Source organism: Penicilliopsis zonata (genome assembly GCF_001890105.1).
Source record: "Penicilliopsis zonata CBS 506.65 unplaced genomic scaffold ASPZOscaffold_1, whole genome shotgun sequence".
NCBI classification, from domain to species: domain Eukaryota; kingdom Fungi; phylum Ascomycota; class Eurotiomycetes; order Eurotiales; family Aspergillaceae; genus Penicilliopsis; species Penicilliopsis zonata.
In genome coordinates this window covers 2,929,580-2,949,583 of record NW_019208911.1, presented here as the reverse complement: position 1 = coordinate 2,949,583, position 20,004 = coordinate 2,929,580, and the positions used below count along the sequence as shown (strand labels likewise).

Here is a 20,004-nt window from a genome sequence, read left to right as displayed (position 1 = left end):
TGATATACTTCTGCTTGGGATATTATTTTGGTTCGGTTTGTCGGTCTAGAATTAAAAGCTTCGCTGCTACAAATGGTGGTGAGCCACACAATCAGCGAGTCGACGCAGTCAAATCTGGAGGCTGCGGCTCCAGTCAGTCGCGCCGACGAAGTTCAACAGGTAAGTCTAGGCAGGCATTGAGATAAATCTGCGTATGGCATTTGGGAATTCTTTGGGCTGTTGACCTGAGGCTAATTGCGCTTCTATAGCTTCTAAGAGCAGTTGAAGATCTCATCATCCCTTTCATTCGTACCGCCGACGAAAATCCATTCGGTGAGACACAGCAGAATGGTGATTTGAAATGCCAGGATTCAAGGCCTGGAGCATCCTTGGTGGAATACAGCCGACCAGAAGAGTTACAGGACATTCTGCAGCTTGAGTTACCAGAGAAGGGCACTCGACAAGATGGTCTCATCGAAGCTCTTCAGAAGATTCTGCGGCACTCGGTCAACACCTGGCACCAGGGTTTCTTGGACAAACTTTACGCCTCTACAAATGCACCGGGACTGGCCGCGGAGCTGATCCTGGCGACGCTGAATACCAACGTCCATGTATACCAGGTGTCTCCAGTGTTGACGATCATCGAGAAGTACACCGTCAAACGGCTGGCGGCTTTATTCGGGCTTGATGGACCGTATGCCGGTGGAGCCTCGATGCAAGGTGGCTCGGCTTCCAACACGACATCCATTGTCATTGCGCGTAATACCCTTTACCCGAGTACGAAACAGGACGGGAATGGTGATCGCCGCTTTGTGTTGTTTACAAGCGCTCACGGCCACTACAGCATTGAAAAGGCAGCGCAGATGCTTGGATTCGGTTCCGGTGCCGTGTGGAGCGTCCCTGTTGACAGGCGAGGACGTTTGATCCCCACCGAGTTGGAGAAGCTTGTCCAGAAAGCGCAGAGCGAGGGCCGAACGCCATTCTACGTCAATGCGACGGCGGGGACGACCGTCATGGGCTCCTTCGACCCCTTCCACGAGATCTCTGCCATTTGCAAAAGGCACAAGCTCTGGCTCCACGTCGACGGGTCTTGGGGTGGTTCCTTTGCTTTCTCCCAGCGCCAGCGAGGAAAGCTCTCTGGGGCGGAAAAGGCAAACAGCATCGCCATCAATCCTCATAAGATGCTTGGTGCTCCCATCACCTGTTCCTTCCTCCTGGCCTCTGACATCCGCCAATTCCACCGCGCCAACACTCTGCCGGCAGGTTATCTTTTCCACAGTGACGAAGACGGTTCTGTTTCGGACGCAGCCACCGAGATAACAGCCGACTCACCACCGGAGGTGTGGGATCTGGCGGACCTGACTCTGCAGTGCGGCCGGCGCGCGGACTCGCTAAAGCTCTTTCTTGGCTGGACCTACTACGGCACCCAAGGATATGAGCAACAGATAGACTCGGCCTGCGAGGTGGCCGCCCACCTGGCGACGATCGTCGACCAGAACCCCAATTTTATTCTCATCAGCGAGAACCCGCCCCCTTGTCTCCAGGTATGCTTCTACTACACCCCCGGCCAGCAATTCGTGTACCCGCGCAGCGGGGTCGTTTCCAACGAACCCGAACGCGGCAGGCAGAACAGCAGAGTCGTCGAGCAGGTAACGCGTGCCATCGTGTCTCGTGGGTTTATGGTCGACTTTGCTCCCCCCAGCGGTGGTGACGCGGAGGCCGTCGGTAACGGCAAGTTCTTCCGCTGCGTGGTCAACATCCTTACCTCCAAGCAGACGGTGGAGAGCCTCATTCGTGCTATTGAGGAGACCGGGCCCGAGGTTGTGGAGAAGTTGAAGAAAGCAGAAAGCCATAAGCCTCGCATCGGACGGGGATGGAATAGACCTGGGGAACGAGGATATGGACCTGTCGTACATCAATGCGACGCGTAGATTTACGGATTGCTCCATCCCCACTGCTGGTCATATGAAGTGATTTGATTTACAAAAGTGCATTTATACATAGAATCATAGAGTGGGGTACATGGAAAAACTAGAACTCGGCTGTATAAGTATGCCCTTGAATTAACTTTTCCTAGTTGATAGTTAAGGTACAGGCCGTAAAGCCTCGCCCGAGTATATAGACCAGCATAATCATTGACTTCCAATTTCCACTCTTCTTTCCACCACCGTCCGGGACTCTGCTTCCGTGAGAATCTCGATTTTGAGTTCCGCGAGCACGGCTCTAGCGCTCTCGTTGTCTTTGAAAAGCCTCTTCTCCACCTCCCACAGCGACAGTTGAGCCTCTTCGCCAGTCTCTAGAGGCTGTTGTTGACCCTCGCCTGTTTCACCGGGGAGCTTGCTGTCAGTCGTGTGGGCGCTGAGAGACAGCAGCACGAGGCCCTCATAGAGCTTCTTCATTCCTCGTTCCGAGTCGCCGCGGCGGCCGGCGTGCCCAACAGCCATATCGATAACGTCGCAGAGATGATTGATGTCACTGGTCATTTGGGAAGCGCCCGCATCAGAGAAAGAGTGTCGCGAGAGAACGTTGTCCCAGATAAAGCTCTGAATAGAGAGGAGGAGCTGGCGGACGATGCGTCGTAAGGGGGCGATACCTAAGGCGCGGGAGAGGAAGGCGATGTTCGTGGACAAAGTCCGTGTTGCTGCCGCGAGATCTGCAGAAGGCGGGATAAGAGTTTCTGGCGAGGAGGAACTCGCCGATAAAGTCGCCCATGTGGCCGTCCGAGAGTATGGCTTGAGCGCAGAGATCGTGTTGGATATTAGCGTGGATGTGATAATGGCTTCTGACCGGAGCCGCAGTCGACTGTATGCAGATGCTGTCTCGTCGAAAAGAGCACCCTCGGACTTTGAGTCCTTCCCATGAGCATGGTTTTCTGCTACAGCTTGGGAAGTGCGTGACGCTACATCCGCGACTGACATGGTACCCGCGACGTTCTGGCCGTTGTCTTTATTTTGTCGAACCCGTTCCTGAAGTTCCGACCAGAGCTCCACGAAAAACACATCGTTGCTCCAGTCTTGCATTTTCTTCTCAAGGTATTCTGCGCTGCCAAAGACCCGACACAGGCGCTCTAGGCCGGCAACGCCTTCCACGCTGGCTTGGCCGTCAGCACCCTGCACAGTGCGGCCAAGGGCCGAGGTCATCGCGAGGTACGCTTCCAAAGCGGAGTGCAAGCGTTCATGGAACTGATCGAAAATGGTGATTTGAATGTCAATGAGGAATCGTAACTTTTGGCCAAAAGACGTCAGTGGTTGGTAACGCTCTGTGATCGTTTCAAGGAGGTCGTTGACACGAATCGCGGCTTTTGTGGGCTTAGAAGCCACATGCTCAACACCGTCATAATCGATATGGCCACTGTCTGCGGCGTCGATAATTTCCTTGTACCTAGCCAAGGCGAAATCCTTCTCGACCTGGAGCCAACGATCAAACCAGCCCTGGTTGGTCAAGACCTCCCAGGCCATTCCCTCCCATCTATCGTTACTGTATGGGTCTGGCAAATAATTCCATGTCTCACAGATCTCGTTGTCGAACTTCATCACCTCGTGAACAAAGTGACTGAGAAGTTGAGGATAATTTGAAATCTGAGGAAGAAATGTGCTTATTTTGCTCCTGATAATTGGCAACAGCGCCGTAATAAATGCATGAGAAGCATCAAAAAAGTTCCATGCCAGTTCAGGTTTCACGGCTTGAGACTTTTTATCTAAAATAGGCTGAAGGTATTGCGCAAAGAAACCACTCTCATTGTTAACCAGGTCCAGGATATGTGATAAGAAATATTCAGGCTATTCGATCGTCAGAGCGAAAAAATGTCTTCTTTTTGATATCAAGGAGAAACGGTACCTTGTCAAGTTTGTTCGTTGGTTTGTCACCGCTGAAATGGTACTTGAACCGAAGCTCAAGTGGATGGACCATCACCTCGAGGGGGAAGAGAATAGGAGGAGATACAGCCGGGGATTCAGGACCAGAACCCCGTTGCTCAAGCTCGCTAGAACCCAAACAGTCAGTGGAGTTTGTCTAAAAGAAGAGAAGGAACATTCGCACGGTATCTGCAATTCCAGAAGTAACTCAACATGGTTCGTCCACTCCGCGATCAAGTCATCTGTAAGAACAAGACTCTTTGATGGCCACTTCATTTTCTCAAGCGTACTTTGGAGACGTCCGTTGAAATTGTCTTTTATTTGCTTCTTCAATGCCAATGCCAACTGTTCGGCATGGTCGATCAGGTGAGGAGCCGCGCCCTCGGCAGCAGGCTGAGCATTTCGCAAGGCGAGGACAATATCCCTCAGTCGGGCATATGGCTTTAGAGCCAGAAGTGGGGTAGATTCGATAATCTGCAATGATTCCTTGCTATATGCCCCTTTAGTAAACATTTCATTGATAAGATGCATCGGTCTCCGAGCATACCTCAACTCTTCCACCTCTTGGAGAAGCTCGACATAACCTGTCGAAATTTCCAGCTTTTGCAATTTCTCCATACTTGTTTCAAACTTCTGCACTGCCTGATCACTCGTTTCGGACTGGGTAATTTCCTTCAACCGTTGGTCGATGTCCGCTTGTTGCTCGTTGAACGTTTCGGCTCGCTGCCGCAAGGCCTCGACATGGTCATCGCGCGCTTTTGTGGCATCGGAAAGCACTTTCTGGGCTTCTGATAACTAAAATAAATTAAAAGTTCATCCTGGAGTAGTTCAAATTCACTAGCCCCTGGTGGAAGCCCTGGTGGAAGCCCTGGTGTCTTACCTGCTTCTGTTGAAGCTCATGTTGAGCACGCAAGCTTGAGAGCAACGCATCCAAATTCTCCAAGTCTGCAGATACCTGGATCTTATCGTTCAAATAATCTTCTGCTCGGGCCCGTTCATCTGCAGACAGACTTGCTGCGGAGGTCGCCATGATGGTTGCCGCGGGGGAGTGAAGCGCAATGTGTTGTGATCTCCGCTTAGTGACAGTAAGAGCTTAAGCGGTGGCATGTGGAGCTCGCGTTCCAGACACTGCCAACTCCGCCTCAGCAACGTCATTGTTATCCAGCCGTACAAAATACTTGGTCTGCGAGCGAGACGAGACCAGCCAGGCTGAGGATGACTTTAATTCTGTGCGCTGGATCTACCTAGAGGGTAAGCAATGCCCAGTCCTACCAAAAAACGCAAGAGGAATGGCCCAGATCCGATCCAACAGACACGGAGCATTGCGTCGTTCTTCCAAGGCCAGGCTTCTTCAGCTGCTAAACAGAGAGAGGAAGCACCTGATTCCATCACAGAAGATCCAGAGCAGTCACTGTCGGATGAGGCTCTTGCTAGGAAGCTCCAGGCAGAGTGGAACCGTGAAGAGGCTGCAGTAGATGAACATCCGGTCTCGCAAGAGGACTCCGCGCCACCACTAGCAACCTCATCGACTTTAGAGATTACCAGATTATCAGACTTATCAACAAAAAGATTGGTTGAAGTTCCGGGAAAGAATACGCTTGCACTGCAGTCCTCCGTCGGTACGGAAGATACGATCTCTCTCGGTATTCCTTTCGATGAGAGTCCGTTGACTTTCAAGCCATCGAAATACGTGGATGCACTACAAGTGCATTGGGAAGCTCAGGGTGGTGATGCCACATATGCATTATTGACAAGGGCCTTTGTGCTTGCAAACAGCACTACGAGCCGGATCAAGATCGTCGACACGCTGGTCAACTTCCTGCGAGTTTTAATAGAAGGGAACACTGCCAGTCTTTTGCCTGCGGTATGGCTTGCTACAAATTCTATCTCCCCGCCATATATCGACCTGGAGCTGGGATTGGGAGGATCAGCAATCTCAAAGGCGTTAAAAAAGATATACGGCTTGAACAGCCAGGGGCTCAAAACTCTCTATGACAAATATGGAGATGCCGGGGACGTGGCCTTCGAAGCAAAGAAAAGGCAGAGCTTCACTTTGGTAAAACCGAAGCCTCTCACTATTCAGGGTGTGTACCAGTCATTGAAGAAGATTGCTATGACAAAGGGTGCGGGTAGTCAGGAGACGAAGCAGCGAATTGTCGAGAAACTTCTCCAAGATACGCGAGGGGCTGAAGAAAGCCGTTACATCGTCAGAACCTTGGTACAGAATTTGCGTATTGGCGCAGTGAAGACTACCATGCTCATTGCGCTTTCTCGAGCATTCACCTATTCCAAACCAGAAGGGGCAACGTTTCCTATACGTCCTCTAGATCATCTTGCACGGCTGAAGAAGGAAGAGCTGGCTGGGATCCATAACGCTGCCGAAGAGATTGTGAAAGCCTGCTATGCCAGACACCCAGACTACAATGATCTTGTCCCTTGCCTCCTTGAGGTCGGAGCCACAGACGAACTCCTTGTGCGGTGCGGCCTGGATTTGCACGTGCCTTTACGACCGATGTTGGGTAGCATCACTCGAGATCTGTCTGACATGCTCACAAAACTCCAAGGACGAGATTTCAGCTGCGAGTACAAATATGATGGGCAGCGTGCACAAATTCATTGTGACGTTAAAGGAAAGGTGTCAATCTTTTCTAGACATTTGGAACTGATGACCGAGAAGTATCCTGATCTTGTCTCTCTCGTGCCTCAACTAAGAGGAGAGGGCGTCTCGAGCTTCATTCTCGAAGGAGAAGTAGTCGCCGTTGACCAGGAGTCTGGAGAGCTTCAGCCTTTCCAGATTTTGACGAACCGCGCCAAAAAGAATGTCGATGTCGGTGCCATCAAAGTCAATGTATGTCTCTTTGCCTTCGACTTGATGTTTCTCAACGGAGAGCCATTACTGGACCGTCCATTTCGTGAGCGACGATCGCTTCTACGGAGTCTTTTTGTCGAGATCCCCAATCGATTCACGTGGGTCAAGAGTATAGATGCGACATCTGCCGATTCAGAAGCGGTTCTCGAATTTTTCAAGAGCGCAACCGATACTAAGTGCGAAGGCATCATGGTCAAAGTTCTCGATAATAACAAACCAAGCACAATCCAAAGCCATGATGCAGCCTTTGTCGACGATTCTGATGCGGCGGACCAATCTTTCCCGCCCGGAAATGATGATTCCACAAATGCAGCTCAATCGACAGAGACAAGAGAAAAAGGCAGCCGACGCAAAGCTCTGTTATCCACCTATGAACCAGACAAACGCCTCGAATCCTGGCTCAAGGTGAAGAAAGATTACAGCACATCCTCCGAGACTCTGGACCTTATACCAGTTGCAGGCTGGCACGGCCAGGGACGGAAGGCAAAGTGGTGGTCTCCGATCCTCCTCGCAGTCCGTAATCCGGAGACAGGGGCTTTTGAGGCCGTAACCAAATGTATGTCTGGATTTACGGACAAGTTCTACCAGGCCAACAAAGAAAAGTATGCTGAGGGCAGCTCCAACCTCATCTCGCGCCCAAGCTACGTCGAGTACTCTGGCGAGCCAGACGTTTGGTTTGAGCCCCAGGAAGTGTGGGAAATGGCCTTTGCGGACATCACGCTCAGTCCGACCTACACGGCTGCGATCGGTTTAGTGAGCGAGGAGCGTGGGCTAAGTCTGCGCTTCCCCCGCTTTCTCAAAGTCCGTGAGGATAAGTCCATCGATGAAGCAAGCACATCCGACTATCTTGCTCTTTTATGGCGCAACCAAAGCGACCGCTCCAAGGAACCTGCTACCGGCGAACCAGAACAGCTCGGCTGGCAAGAAGAGTAATCTTCTCCATGGAATAGTTCTCAATCTAGCCTAACTCTTGAATATCTTTTTCCGCTATCAAACAGAGGCTCCTAGCTGTCGCTGCCAGTGGAACGCGGGGTACTAGCCATTTCCGCATGGCAGAGAGACAGCAAACCTGCACGCTCAAAGGCTACGAAGTATACTGATGTGCCACCAGAAGTACAGAGTATGGAGTACTTAATTCTAGATGGCTATATAGTTATATATGTTCTATAGTAATAGTCAGGATTCCTTTTATAGATAACACTGGCAGTCAATCAATTAAACAAAATCTCACTGTCATAAATCTTCCCTACTACAGTTATGCCGTACGGAGTAACTAGTACTACCTACGGAGTACTCCGGAGTACATACATTTTCTAAGGTAGGTCTTTGTACCTGGAGCTACCCCGCACCACTAACCAATCAAAACCAGGTCCCAAGATAGAGCATGGAGATTGTCCTAACTGTATTTGGAATCAATAAACGCGAAATCAACGCGTCATTGACACGTGTCAAACGCGACACGACAGGGTAATCAGAAAATTACTACGGAGTACCAACGCAGAAAGAAACTGCTGGATTGCTCCATACTGTGTCAGGCTCAGCCGCAGTAAGCACCAGTGGAGACATTGCTTTTATCTGGTTAATAGTTGACTAATATTAAACAGGGCATATAGTTAAATGGAATATAGGTTAAGCATACAACAACAGGTGGTAGTTGATATATACAGAGATAGACGTAGGTCAGGTACTGGTAGACAGACCTGCAGACACGTTACATGGTTTAGGAAATAAAGAATGATAATTTGATGGCCTGGAGCCAATGGGCGGAATACTACCGAATACTCGGTAGATGAGATAACAGAACTTTAACAAAGGAGACATGACTAGTAATTGGTAAAGAAAATCAAAGGAAAGAGAATGATTGAGAAGAAAAAAAGGGAAAAGGGGAAGAGAAAAAAGAAATGCTATGGGTATGTATAAACAATGCAAGGGATGATGATGTGCACATGATATTGGATCATAAGTGGTCATAAAAGGTATATTGGACACAAGGAAAAGGAGCAAAGGGGGCATATTAAATGAAAACGTTGATCGGGAAGAAAAGGGAGATGGAGACGAAGAGGCCATGATCAGGGCCGTAATTCTTCGCCGAGCTGAAGAGCTAGGCCGGCTCCCTTCATGGGCTGTCTAGGGCTTTCCGCACTTGGAGGGACTAGATTGTCAAAATTGAGCCGTTTTCTCGTGTCCTTGATGGCAAGGGGGGTTCTCGAGGGCCCGCCGGGGGTACGACCGCCCCAAGGGGGCTGGGCAGGGCTTGGTGTCACATTGACAAAATCGGCAAAGTTGAACTGCTGATTCGGCGTGCCAAAGTTGGGGAACACTCCGCCGCCTCCCGGTGTAGGGGTGAGAGACGGCAGGACCGCATGCTGGCTTGGTGGAGTGGACGGGGGGAAGTCCCGATGGGTGGTGCCCTTGGCGATGCTGGCCGGGGTAGGCGAGTTGGCCAGGTAGAGCAGTAAATCCGCGCCATCGTCGTTCTGCATGGGTCTCTCGCTCCGCGGAAGACGAGCATGCTTGGGTGGGGGTGTCCGGGGCGGGGAAGAGTTCACCATTGAACTTATATTCTGGAAGCTGTGTATGGGGAGATCCGGGTCGTGTCCATCGTCGGAATGACCACCACGGCGGGCTGGCGAGGAGGCCTCGAAGACAGTGGCCGGCCTGGAGATATAGGGCGGGGGATACCGGTGGTGCCGGCGGGCAGAATGACGATCGAAACCTGGCGAGGACTCCGGCAGGCGGTATGAGCTCTTCCAAGAGACGCGAGACACTTTGGCCGGCCGGTCGGTGATCGAGTCGGATCGAACCCTCTTCCGCCCCGCGGACAACATCGGCTGCATCACCCTTGAGTTGAAGGTGACCGCATGCCTATTCCGTGCCGACCTGGGTAGCTCTTTCGAGTAGGTAGCTGAGGCGAGGAAGGGGGGCGAGGTCATCGGGGTTTCGTGGCGGCTGTTGGAGACATCCGACGAGGAATCCGAAGGCTTGTCGCTTCCCAGAAACGCCATCCGGCCATCCTGCTGCTGATCTAGGTTCAGGGCACGCAAACGACCGTTCTGATATTTGACTTTGGCGAGGCCGAGTCGATCCTGGAGGCTGAGGGAGACCTGGTAGTAGAATCCATGTGTTAGCCAAGATCGATTGGCCCCATCACCGAGACTCTGGCAAGTTCTGAGATAGCTGAAGCAAACGCCCTACCTGAGCAATGTCAATTTTGCGGATCGTCTGCTCCGCAGAGCCTAGCGAGTGACTGCGAGACATGGCCGTCGTAGTTGTAGGTGGACAGCCGCAATGCTTTCGAGCCGAGAGCAAGGCCCGAGACTGGCATCAACACCGGAGACGGGGGCAAAGGGTCGGAACTTGTAGTCACAGCAGCCGGCAAAGCAGCGGTAGGGCTGGGTTCAAGAGAGTGGAGGGCCCTGGGGGAGGAGCAAAGGGAACGCAGCCTGGCATACGGCCTCGGTTAGCCCGACAAAGGGACTGGGGAAAGATAGACCCTTAGGTTGGGAGCAACTCGGCCTTCCAATTAAAGAGCGAGATACACAGGGGGCAAGGGGAAGGCTGAAGCAATAATCAATAGAATCGATAACTAGCAATCCTTTATTGTGGCTGTCTGCGTTTAGAGTGGACACAGTTTAAAAAAAAAAAATTAAAAAATTAAAGAAAAAAAATCTAAAGAATTGATTGTAATGACAAACAGCCGGCGGGTTTGAACTCCAGGGCTTATTTTGGCGGGTGGATCTTTTGGTAGGCAAAGACGCGCCCAGGACGTGCCATCCGCAAACCCTCGCGCTGGAATGACACACTCACAATAACCATGACTACAGTCTTGAAAAATGAAGGAATAATTATTCCCCCATGAACCTAATAAGTCGAAGTCAAATTTGTATCCTCCTATGATTCTCAGGTAGTCGGGTTGAAGAGGTCGCTGACGATCAGGTTATGAATAGGCAGGCATTATCAAGGTAAACCAACACAAACCATTTAACTACTCGTCGTACTTTATGGTTCCCCTTCTCCAATTCCTACAAGAAAGGACTAGTTATATACTCCGTGTACTCTCTTACGATTTCGTCACTAGGGACACCCAAGTGCAAATGATGAGTGCTCGGAAACGGCCCTCCTTGTTGATCGGAGTGGATCAAAAGGAGCGCTGGAAAGAAATTTCCGATCCATTCCAGCGCCCATACCAAGAATAAACCACGGCCCTTGGCGCTTGCGCAATGAGCTCCGTTCCAGGCTTGTTGCTATGCAGGCGTGAGCCTTGGCAGTCAAGTTAGGCCTCGATGGCAGAACATGGGTACAGAGTAGCGACTGTCGAGTCGATGACATGTTGCTGTGACTGAGACATAGTTACTACGGAGTACATAATATTCAACCGCTTTCCACCGATCACTTTAGCTTGACGCTCTGGCTAATGGTGTGTCTTTGATCTGCGATCCTACTATTCTAATAATAGCCTCTGTACCGAGTTATCTACAGACCATCTGAACTCTTAGTACGGGTACGCTATGTACTACACTGGTTTATTATTATTATTTGGCCATAGACAATCTACTGCTAGACAGTCAAACGCGTTTTGTACGACAGATGAGCGAAATGTGTTCGCTGTTCATCCTAGGATATAACCTGCTTAGTTGGTTGGTAGTTTTATGTACCTACGGAAGCGTTAGCTTCATAGGCTGCTGTAACTGTCGGCTGTGGAGGCCAGAAAACAAGGAATGAGATAACAGGCGACCAAAAACAACACCCACTGTCTACCATTGGATCGTGACTCGCGTCCCAATCCTTTTCGGCAAGCTGGCGTATGTACGGTAATAGGCACTGCAGCCAGCACGAGGTATGTGAACCAAGTGGAAGTCAAATGAAAAGCAGAAGGGGGGAGGGAAAGAAAAAAAGAAAAAAAAAAAAAAAAAAAAAAAAAAAGAGGCCCCCTGAAGCTTCGGGCGTGGATCAGGAGAGGCGCAACTGAGGCGGATAAACCAAAACACGGAATGTTTATGACGACAATAGAGATAGAGAACTCAGTTGTAACTACCTGTAGTAATAACAATGATGGTAGTGGTAGGTTTAACTAATAAAAAAGCCGTGTTTTGAGCTCTCTGAATCCCACGATCTTGCTGTCTGTCTGATAGATAAGAAGCCAGTCGATCGTCTCCACTGCTGGCCACCGTGAAACGGCACTTGAGGATTTTCTTTTGTCTCACTGGCCTGGCTCGCTCTTACGCGACGCAACGATTCTTGCTGCTTGCTCCACCATCGACCAGCCAACTTGGCCAGCTTAGCTTGGGAGGGGTGGAGGCACTGCTCAACCCTGACTGACCATAAGCCTGAATCTGTGCTGTCTGGCTTGTTCTCTTGTTCTCTTGGTCTTGTTCTCCTGGTTAGACCAACCTCTTTCCCTCTATCTCTAACTAACTAGTTATATCTCGTTTCTTTTTACTCCTCTTCCTTTTTCTCTCTGTGGTCTCTGCAGAGTCTTTCGACAGTCCGAGTACTACTAGTTAGTTAGTTAGCATCTATCCTCGCTCTCCTGAATACCGCAAAGGATCGTTGCCTGGAGGTTCCTTCCTCTTTCTGACGACATCGCCCCTGCCGCTCGTTCTCGCCGACCCCCTCTTCCCCCCCCCCCCTCCTCCTCTTCTTTCTTTTTCTCTTCCTCCTTCCACCACCACAGTACGCCAATCGAGTCGAGATTCTACCATCGCTGATTACCCGCAACTGAATGAGAGGTGGCCGTGGGAAAGGTGAAGCTGAACTGTCGTCGGAGAGAAGAGACCGTTGTCCATCGTTAAGAGAATATTATGCCGTTTTTCAAAGATCTGCGACGCCGTTCGCGGGCCAGCTTCCGGACCAACAAGTCCAGCGAGACTGCCTCACACAATGGTGAGATGACCTCGGGCAAGTCGTCTTCCACCTTGGAGTCGTCCTCTCGCAGCTCCATCACCCCGCCTTCATCCATCCGCCCAAACTTGTCCTCGCCCAATCTGCCGTCTTTGAACACGTTTAATATCAACGGCGGCAGCCCCAATGGCAACGGCAGTAACGGCCCGCCCGTCCTCGTCACACCACGACCGGGCCTGTCGCCCATCTCTCCCTCCCAGCGAAGCAGTACATATGTACGTTCGCCACGTTCTGCCTTGTAATCGGAGTGCTGACCGTGTCTTTCTTACCTATTGATTATTAGGGCGGAAGCAGCAACCTGTCTGTGAACGCTACAATCCGCTCGCCCACCCCCACCTCCCCCTATGCACCGAGGATCATTTCCGTTTCGGAGAATTCATGGGTATGCTGCTTCAACAATCGTTATCTTTAATCTCTGATTACATCTCGCTAAAAGCAGGGGGATGGTTTTCTTTCCCCTCCTCCCCCCTTAACAGGTTCATCAAAAAGTTTTACTTGTTTATGGTCAAATCGGAGACCCCAGACAGCATCCGCTGGACGGAACTGTCACCGTTTTCCACCACCAAGATAATTTTCCCTCCGTCAGCTGGCCTGTCACCGCCTCGCACTTCAAGACCCTCGTGCACCTGGTTCCGGGTCCCAACCGGCTGCGATTCGACTTTTCCTCTCCCAAGCTTTCATCGGGAAGCAATCATCCCGCCATCCATTCCACCTGGATCTGCGTCAATTATCTGCCGTTGGTCAACTCGCCGCCGTTACAATTGGTCATCCTCCTCGGCCGGGACTCGGACGGCACCTTTGATGCCCCCCCGGAACGCATCCAGCGGGAAGGCAGTGGGCTGGACACCGCCATCCGCAAGTACCGTATGGCAGCATATCTGTGGCAGGCGTTCACGGGGGAGCAGATGTTCCGCAACAATCTGGGACGACGATGCTTCCGCTTCGAGGAAGAATGGCAGACGGGGACCTTGAACCGTCGCGATGCGGTCAACGGACAGATGCGCAACGAGGCCAAGATCCATATTGTTCGCAGCGACAAGACCGTCGCCGAGCTGCGGGATCTGAACATCGCTCAGCAGTACGGGCCCGCCACGGAAAAGGGCGAGCTCTTCAATATCGCCAAGGACGCTGTGCGGAAGCACTTCAATCCGCAGCCGGGCCAGAAGCAGTACGTCTCGGTGCTGTTGCTTGATGCCCACTGGGACCCGGCCGTGCAGACCATCACCGGTCACGCCGCGCTCGGTTCCGGCGGCGACGACATCAAGATGGCCATCTTTGGCTCTCACTGTCTACAGAGCTATCCGTCCAGTCTGGAAGAGGTCGTCGATGCGTTCTCCGACTGCACCCGCACCGACCCCGAGTTCCTCGCCAACGACTGCGGGGAGGCCGGCTCGAACTGGGAGTCGGCTACCCTCGGCATTGGCGCGCACCTGCACGAGGTCGGCCATCTTTTCGGGTGCCCTCACCAGGAATCCGGCGTGATGCTGCGAGACTATGTTCGACTCAACCGGACCTTCACCACGCGCGAGTCCTTTGCCACTCGCACCAAGACCCAAGGTCTCAAGATCTGCCTGCCACAAGATGAGTGTGGCTGGCACCGTCTGGATGCGTTGCGATTCCGTTTCCACCCCTGTTTCCGGCTACCCAACGATGCCCCCGTTAGCTCAGACGATAGCGTTCAGGTATGGCCTGTCGAGAACGGGAAGATCCTGTTTACCGCCTCGTCCGGACTGGCTTTTGTCGAGTTGTCCACCGACGGGGATGACGTGTGTCACAACTTCATCGAATACCTCAACAGTGAGTCGAGCGGCAACGGACTGCCCAAGCAGATCACCGTCACCGAAAGCGAACTACGTCAGCGGCTGTTTGGCACCGAAAAGGAGAAGAAGAAGCTCGTCAAACTTTCTGTCTTCTCGGGCGCCCTGGGCAGCTACACGGTCAACGATGTCAGCACTCTAAAATCCAAGCTGTCCCTAGTCAAACTGCCTGGCAGTCAGTCTGGCTTCAGGGGAGGAAAATTGGGCTTCTCGCAACTTGAGGACAGCCAACCGGAACAGCTCCTCCTCGAGTGTGCTTTCATCCAGACCAAACTTTTAACGTCCATCAAAGTCTATCATGGCTTTGCGTTGGACGGGATCGAGTTTTGCTACGAGGATGCCACTAGTCAACTCTTTGGCAAGCGTGGGGGGAAGCCGGGCGGCGATGAGTTTGTATTTGGTGAGTCTTGTGGGGGGGGGGAAGAGAAAGAGAGAGAGAGAGAAAGAACCTCTTGCTAATCCCCTTGTAGATACCCGACGTGGCGAAATTCTCTTAGGCTTCTATGTCCGAGCTGGTCTCTGGATTGATGGGATCGAAATTCTCACGAGCCTGGGAAGAAAATCCGGTGTATATGGAAACGCCACCGGCGGTTCAGGGTCAGTTCTCTCCCCTTGGTACATATCATCAGCAAAGTGTGACCGGACTGACAAAACCATTTCAGGCACACATTGATCCCGCCGCTTGGGTACAAAATCGCCGGCATTTCTGGTTCCTGCGGTGCCTGGGTAGATGGATTCTCGCTGATCATCATGCACTAACCATGCATACCGCATTAAGAGTCGATAGATCACTCTTTCTTCACCACTCGCATCCATTTCCATCGTCAATCTTGGCGGTGACCATCAGCCTCACCATTTTTGCCTGTCCCTTCTGTGGATATTCTACTCCGTACTCAGACGAATAGAACTACAGCGGGGCAAACGAGAGGGGGGGAAAAAACCAGGTTTACCTCCTTTACACGATAATTAATAGTCCGTCTTCTCATTTCGTTCCTTCGATGTTATTTTCTTGTGCATCTGCGCCGCACGATTTCGCATGAACTTTCCAGGTTTGGGCATTCTTCGACGGGGGGTGGGTTACATTTTGATCGCTTTCATTCTCTATGGTAAATTTTTTTGTGTGTTTTTTGAGGGCCCAGTCCGTGGCGGTATTTATACCAAGCACCGTTTGTTTTTCTTGCTTCGAATATGTGGGTGTCCCAGAGACGGCGTTATATGGAAGACAGTGCAGGTTTTGCGTTGAGGTGATTCTTGTAGGGTGTTGCTGAGGATACAATTGATCAAGCCGGACACACGGACGGACTGGCAGTGCATATATACATGCAAGCACATAATGATTCATTGGGTTGTAATGGTTCTTGGACGTTGTACGGGTAGAAGTAGAACGACCTCTCGGGTTGAGGATACCGGTGCCTCGGTTCAACAAAGTACGAAAGAATCTAGAACGGTGTCGCCTATCTAGTATCTAGTATCTAGTTACTTGATGAGATGGATACTAGTATGAATGGACCTTAGGCTTGCTGATCGGATCTCGGCTGTACTCCGTAGTTATTCCAGTGCTTTGGAGAGGATTTGTATTTCCGCCATGAAGCATTGACTACCTTACCTTACGGAGTATTGTCACCAAAAGCTTATTATATTACAATTAAAGTTGCGTTTTGTAATTCCGCCTACTTAAGGATTTTCTGTACTCAGTAACTAGTGGAACAGTTGCAACATAATATATCAGATACTCCATCGCCATATCATATCATCTTTCCGGATGCAGAAGCAAAAGTACAACGGCGCAAAGTTAATTTCCTCGGAAAATAATTTTCTGCCTATGGGGTGTCTTTCACATGTGCTTATTATTCAGTAGTACTACGTCAATTGATCTGAATTTTAGCCCTTGATGAAGGAGTGTACAGAGTAATAAATCATGTCGACCACCTAGGTAGTTAGGTACTATTAAGCTAAGTAGTAGTTAGTAGTTCACTCGAACTCCACAAAGAGTTGACAACAAAAGAACTGTACTTATACTGAGTACTCGGTACTCGGCGCTCACTGAAACGCCACACGAAGGGGAGGGGGGGCTGTCGATCACCCCCTTGTCCGGGCCTGTCACTTTCGGTTAGGTACCTCATAGTAATATGTTCAGCTCTGGAATAGGAAGGATGACGTCAGTAGATAGTTTTTGGAGTCACAGACTTACGGAGGACTAGTACGGCGGACGGAATACGGAGATACAGAGTAGTAACGGAGGACTCACCTGAGCTCAAATCGAGAGATCAGCCAGAAACTCGGTGGTAGGAAGATTATGATGTCACTATCTACACTCAATTTTATGGAATCATTAGGTATTGAATGATTAGGTGTTGCAATTATTAGAGGTAGGGAGACATTCCACCAACAGTAGGTAGTAGCAACCACAGGGAAAACTAAGAACTAAGTATACTCCGTACTCCGTACTCCATACAAGTAGGGTAGGTTAAGCGGTTACGTATGTCAACAAGGCGGACTAACTAGTTCAAGCAAGTGGCTGACCCTCCTCCCCGGCCACCGGAAAGTAATATTATTATCCAATAATAGATTGATACGGAGAGTGGCCCGGATCCATGGATAGGACGGCATTGATCACCGTGCTCTGGATTATCTAATCTATATAACGCCATTGATTGGCTGGAAAAGCCGTGCCGCGCTGATTGGCGGGTCGGAGCCCCAGCAACTGATAGGTAGCCCTGGAAGCACATCCAGGGCTAGGCCAGGCGCCTGAAATTTGAGTGAGCGGGTTTACGGAATACCTAGATAACTAATACTCAAACGTAGGTCTATACTCCGTAGGAGTGACACTTGGTGAGGAGAAATTGGGGAACTGCAGGTGAGTCAAGGTAGTACTGTATAGTATACGGAGACAGATTCCAGGTTCCAGGTTACTTACTACCTAGGTACCATATCAGGAGGCAATGGCAATGGCTGTCCAGATAAGGTTGTCTTAGTCAGGCCTGGCTCAACGGTGGCCGGGGTGGCGGAAATATCTTGGGCGCAGACCCGACGGGACGGATAGGTAGTAGTAGTAGTAGCAGTGATCACCTGGGCATAGGTAGTGATTATACCTAGGCAATAATAGAGGGGGAGTGCAATTAACAATAATAATAATATTCATCATTGTGATGTAGTATGGAGTAAGGTAATTACTAAGAGAAGGATTCCTGTTGCCTTAGGCTCTCGGAAAATTTCCCAGCGGATGTCTCAGCCATCAAATCACCGGCAAGCCGCCCGAAAGGAGAGAAGGGGGCGAAAGTCAGAAGGAGGTCAAAACGTCTGAGCGGGTGCATCATTGGCTGCTGCATGTCCCTCCCTCCCGTCTTGGTGACGGACTGCCTAACGGAGTATTCCGTACCAGGCTAGGTACCTCCCTTAGTAGGAATAAAAGCACTTACCTTAGATACTCCGTAGTTACATGTACCTGACTTACTTGGGTATGTGGGTAAGGTAAATAGTTCATTTACTAATTGTTCACAGAGTACAGAGATTGGATATAGATATACTAGGTTGCGAGGTACCGAGGTATCTGGTTAGTATCGTTTGGTTCACCTCCTCCAAAGAACCTAGGTAGTCCCTCCTCCTCTCCTCTCCGTACTCTGTACCTCTACTACATGGAAGATTAGGTAGCTGTACACCTGGTAACCGCTGTACCGAGTATGTGGATGCAAGGCGGTGTGTGACAGTACCTCAAGGTAATGATCGGCAACCACATGCCGCAACAGAGTTCCAATGGCTCCCATTGGATGCTATTATATTAGATAAGATACCTGAGAAATGAGCATCAGTTCGATGCTCTCTCTCTGTGTAAACCTACCTACCTTAGGTTCCTAGTACTCCGTAGTTATTGGCCTAGGAACCTCGGAAGTAAAGTACCGATAGAATAAAAAGCATAATAATATAGTCGGACTCATGAATGTCAAAAACATCATGTAAGTATATTTCTCTTATTTTGGCATGTGTCAGAGATATTGATTGGTTTTTTTGTTTTTCCTTTTTTTTTTCCCTTCTTTTTTTTTATTATTCATTTTGATAGCAGTTCATCCATAGACAGATACTTATGCCAGCAATTATGGTCATAGACTAGCGGTCCGGCTGCATTGCATCTGTCGTGGCGCAAAGAGGCTGCAGCTCCCGTTCTTCCACAAGACGGGAACAAAGCCAAGCCTCCCCTGCACTTTGAAGAAGAGGGGGCATCGGCCATTCGCTCTCGCTGTCTGGGGGTTGAATGGGAGGAACAAAGAAGAGAGGAGGAGAACAATGAGATGTATCGACCTAATAGAGTTCAAGCTGACAGATTGACTCCATACACCTCTCAATGATCAGTGTTATTGGTGACTCGGGTGTCTGGCAAAGGAAAGGATCATAAGATGGCAGTGCATAAGTATGGAGATGGAGTACGGGATTTGAGGACTTGCGGTGGACATGAATTAGAATAGGTAGGTAGGTAGGTAGGTACTTACCTCTGTACTAGTTAACTACCTTCTAGTAGGTACCTATCTGGTACCTAATGTAGTGTGGCAACATCCATGTAAGCCACAAACTGTCACCAAGTTTGGCCTCTATAAATGATAGCAGCTGCCTTTTTTAGCACATGAAGTCAGAATAATGGGGCATCACGTTCATTGATGTATCTAACTCTCCCATCTACCTAAATTATCTAGAGGTAAATACCTAGGTACCAAACTAACTACGTAGGTAAAAATCTGGTAACTAATACTAGGGTATGTATGTACCATTATCGGCATGTATTTTTTCGGTATTTTACTGCTGGTTCCATTCGATCTCATAGTGGGGCCTGTACCGCCCAGAACCACATCTCCACAGAGCCCACACAGGCAGTTCTGATGGGTATGTGGTAGCTGCATTTGTATGGATACAGTTTCATCATACCATGTACCCAGAAAACCCCACTTGTTGCTAGCAGTTTTCCCCCTCTAGAAGCAAATAGTTAATAATAAGGAAGTGCCAGGAGCTTCTAATACTCCATACAATTCTTCAGTTCTCTGTGAATTGATACCTGGCCTGACCTAGTCATTCCTGAAGTCTTCTTCTAAAGGTATTTCCTTCTGTACGGAGTACGCTGTATTTCCCATCTCCTCCCTGCTCCACTTTCGGTATCACTCCAACTCGACTTTCTTTCTACCGGGTCAGAAGGAGTTTCCATCCCTCCTCCTCCTTATCTCGATCGATTAGTATTACTATTATTTTCACCTGTACGTCCCCAGCAAGACACATCCACCGTTGGAGTATCTATCATATCTATCATACCTCAAGCCTATCCCTGACTGTGATCTTCAACCTGCCTCTGTTCTAATTATTATTGACAAGTAGTGGGTTTTGCGCGTCTTGTGTCACCAGACAGTTTACTACCTGGTGGTTTTATCTGTTCGCCTCACACTCCAAACCCACGATCACCTTTTTTTTTTCTTTTTTTTTTTTAAGGAAACAAAAATTCAACGAAGGGGGGAAGAATAAACAACACACCAACGGATGCGGTGTCGCTTCCAGGGGCTCGTTTTTCCTTTCTTCTAATTCTCTTCGCCCGTCTTACCTCCCCCCC

The 20,004-nt window shown here is 50.0% G+C and overlaps 5 protein-coding genes across 5 annotated transcripts in view; 3 read left to right on the top strand and 2 right to left on the bottom strand.

Moving 5' to 3' along the window:
- The window catches only part of ASPZODRAFT_148862 (hypothetical protein), a gene marked incomplete at both ends in the record, with an annotated part of 6,664 nt that extends 4,754 nt beyond the window's left edge, over positions 1 to 1,910 (top strand). The window contains 2 exons of the mRNA XM_022725426.1: positions 109 to 159; positions 257 to 1,910. Of these exons, the coding sequence (XP_022586117.1) occupies positions 109 to 159; positions 257 to 1,910 (1,705 nt within the window). The remainder of the gene's footprint in view (positions 1 to 108; positions 160 to 256) is intronic.
- A 100-nt stretch (positions 1,911 to 2,010) lies between these two features.
- On the bottom strand, positions 2,011 to 4,977 carry ASPZODRAFT_431789 (hypothetical protein). Its single transcript, XM_022728335.1, has 5 exons — positions 4,714 to 4,977; positions 4,381 to 4,628; positions 4,018 to 4,323; positions 3,817 to 3,961; positions 2,011 to 3,758 (listed from the first exon to the last, which is right to left on the bottom strand). Exons 1-5 carry the CDS (start codon positions 4,861 to 4,863, stop codon positions 2,112 to 2,114), a joined length of 2,496 nt encoding a protein of 831 aa, XP_022586116.1. The 5' UTR covers positions 4,864 to 4,977; the 3' UTR covers positions 2,011 to 2,111.
- Positions 4,726 to 7,933, top strand: ASPZODRAFT_127712 (hypothetical protein). Its single transcript, XM_022721821.1, has one exon. The coding sequence runs from the start codon at positions 5,092 to 5,094 to the stop codon at positions 7,633 to 7,635; it is 2,544 nt and encodes an 847-aa protein (XP_022586115.1). The 5' UTR covers positions 4,726 to 5,091; the 3' UTR covers positions 7,636 to 7,933.
- Positions 7,934 to 8,771: 838 nt separating this feature from the next.
- ASPZODRAFT_54981 (hypothetical protein) lies at positions 8,772 to 9,960 on the bottom strand (the record flags this gene model as incomplete). The annotated part of the gene is made up of 2 exons (XM_022728505.1): positions 8,772 to 9,806; positions 9,898 to 9,960. 2 exons carry the CDS (start codon positions 9,958 to 9,960, stop codon positions 8,772 to 8,774), a joined length of 1,098 nt encoding a protein of 365 aa, XP_022586114.1.
- A 2,543-nt stretch (positions 9,961 to 12,503) lies between these two features.
- On the top strand, positions 12,504 to 15,179 carry ASPZODRAFT_54679 (hypothetical protein; the record flags this gene model as incomplete). Its single annotated transcript, XM_022728481.1, has 5 exons — positions 12,504 to 12,818; positions 12,887 to 12,985; positions 13,080 to 14,820; positions 14,891 to 15,017; positions 15,083 to 15,179. The coding sequence occupies 5 exons, from the start codon at positions 12,504 to 12,506 to the stop codon at positions 15,177 to 15,179; spliced, it is 2,379 nt and encodes a 792-aa protein (XP_022586113.1).
- Between the last annotated feature and the right edge of the window lie 4,825 nt (positions 15,180 to 20,004).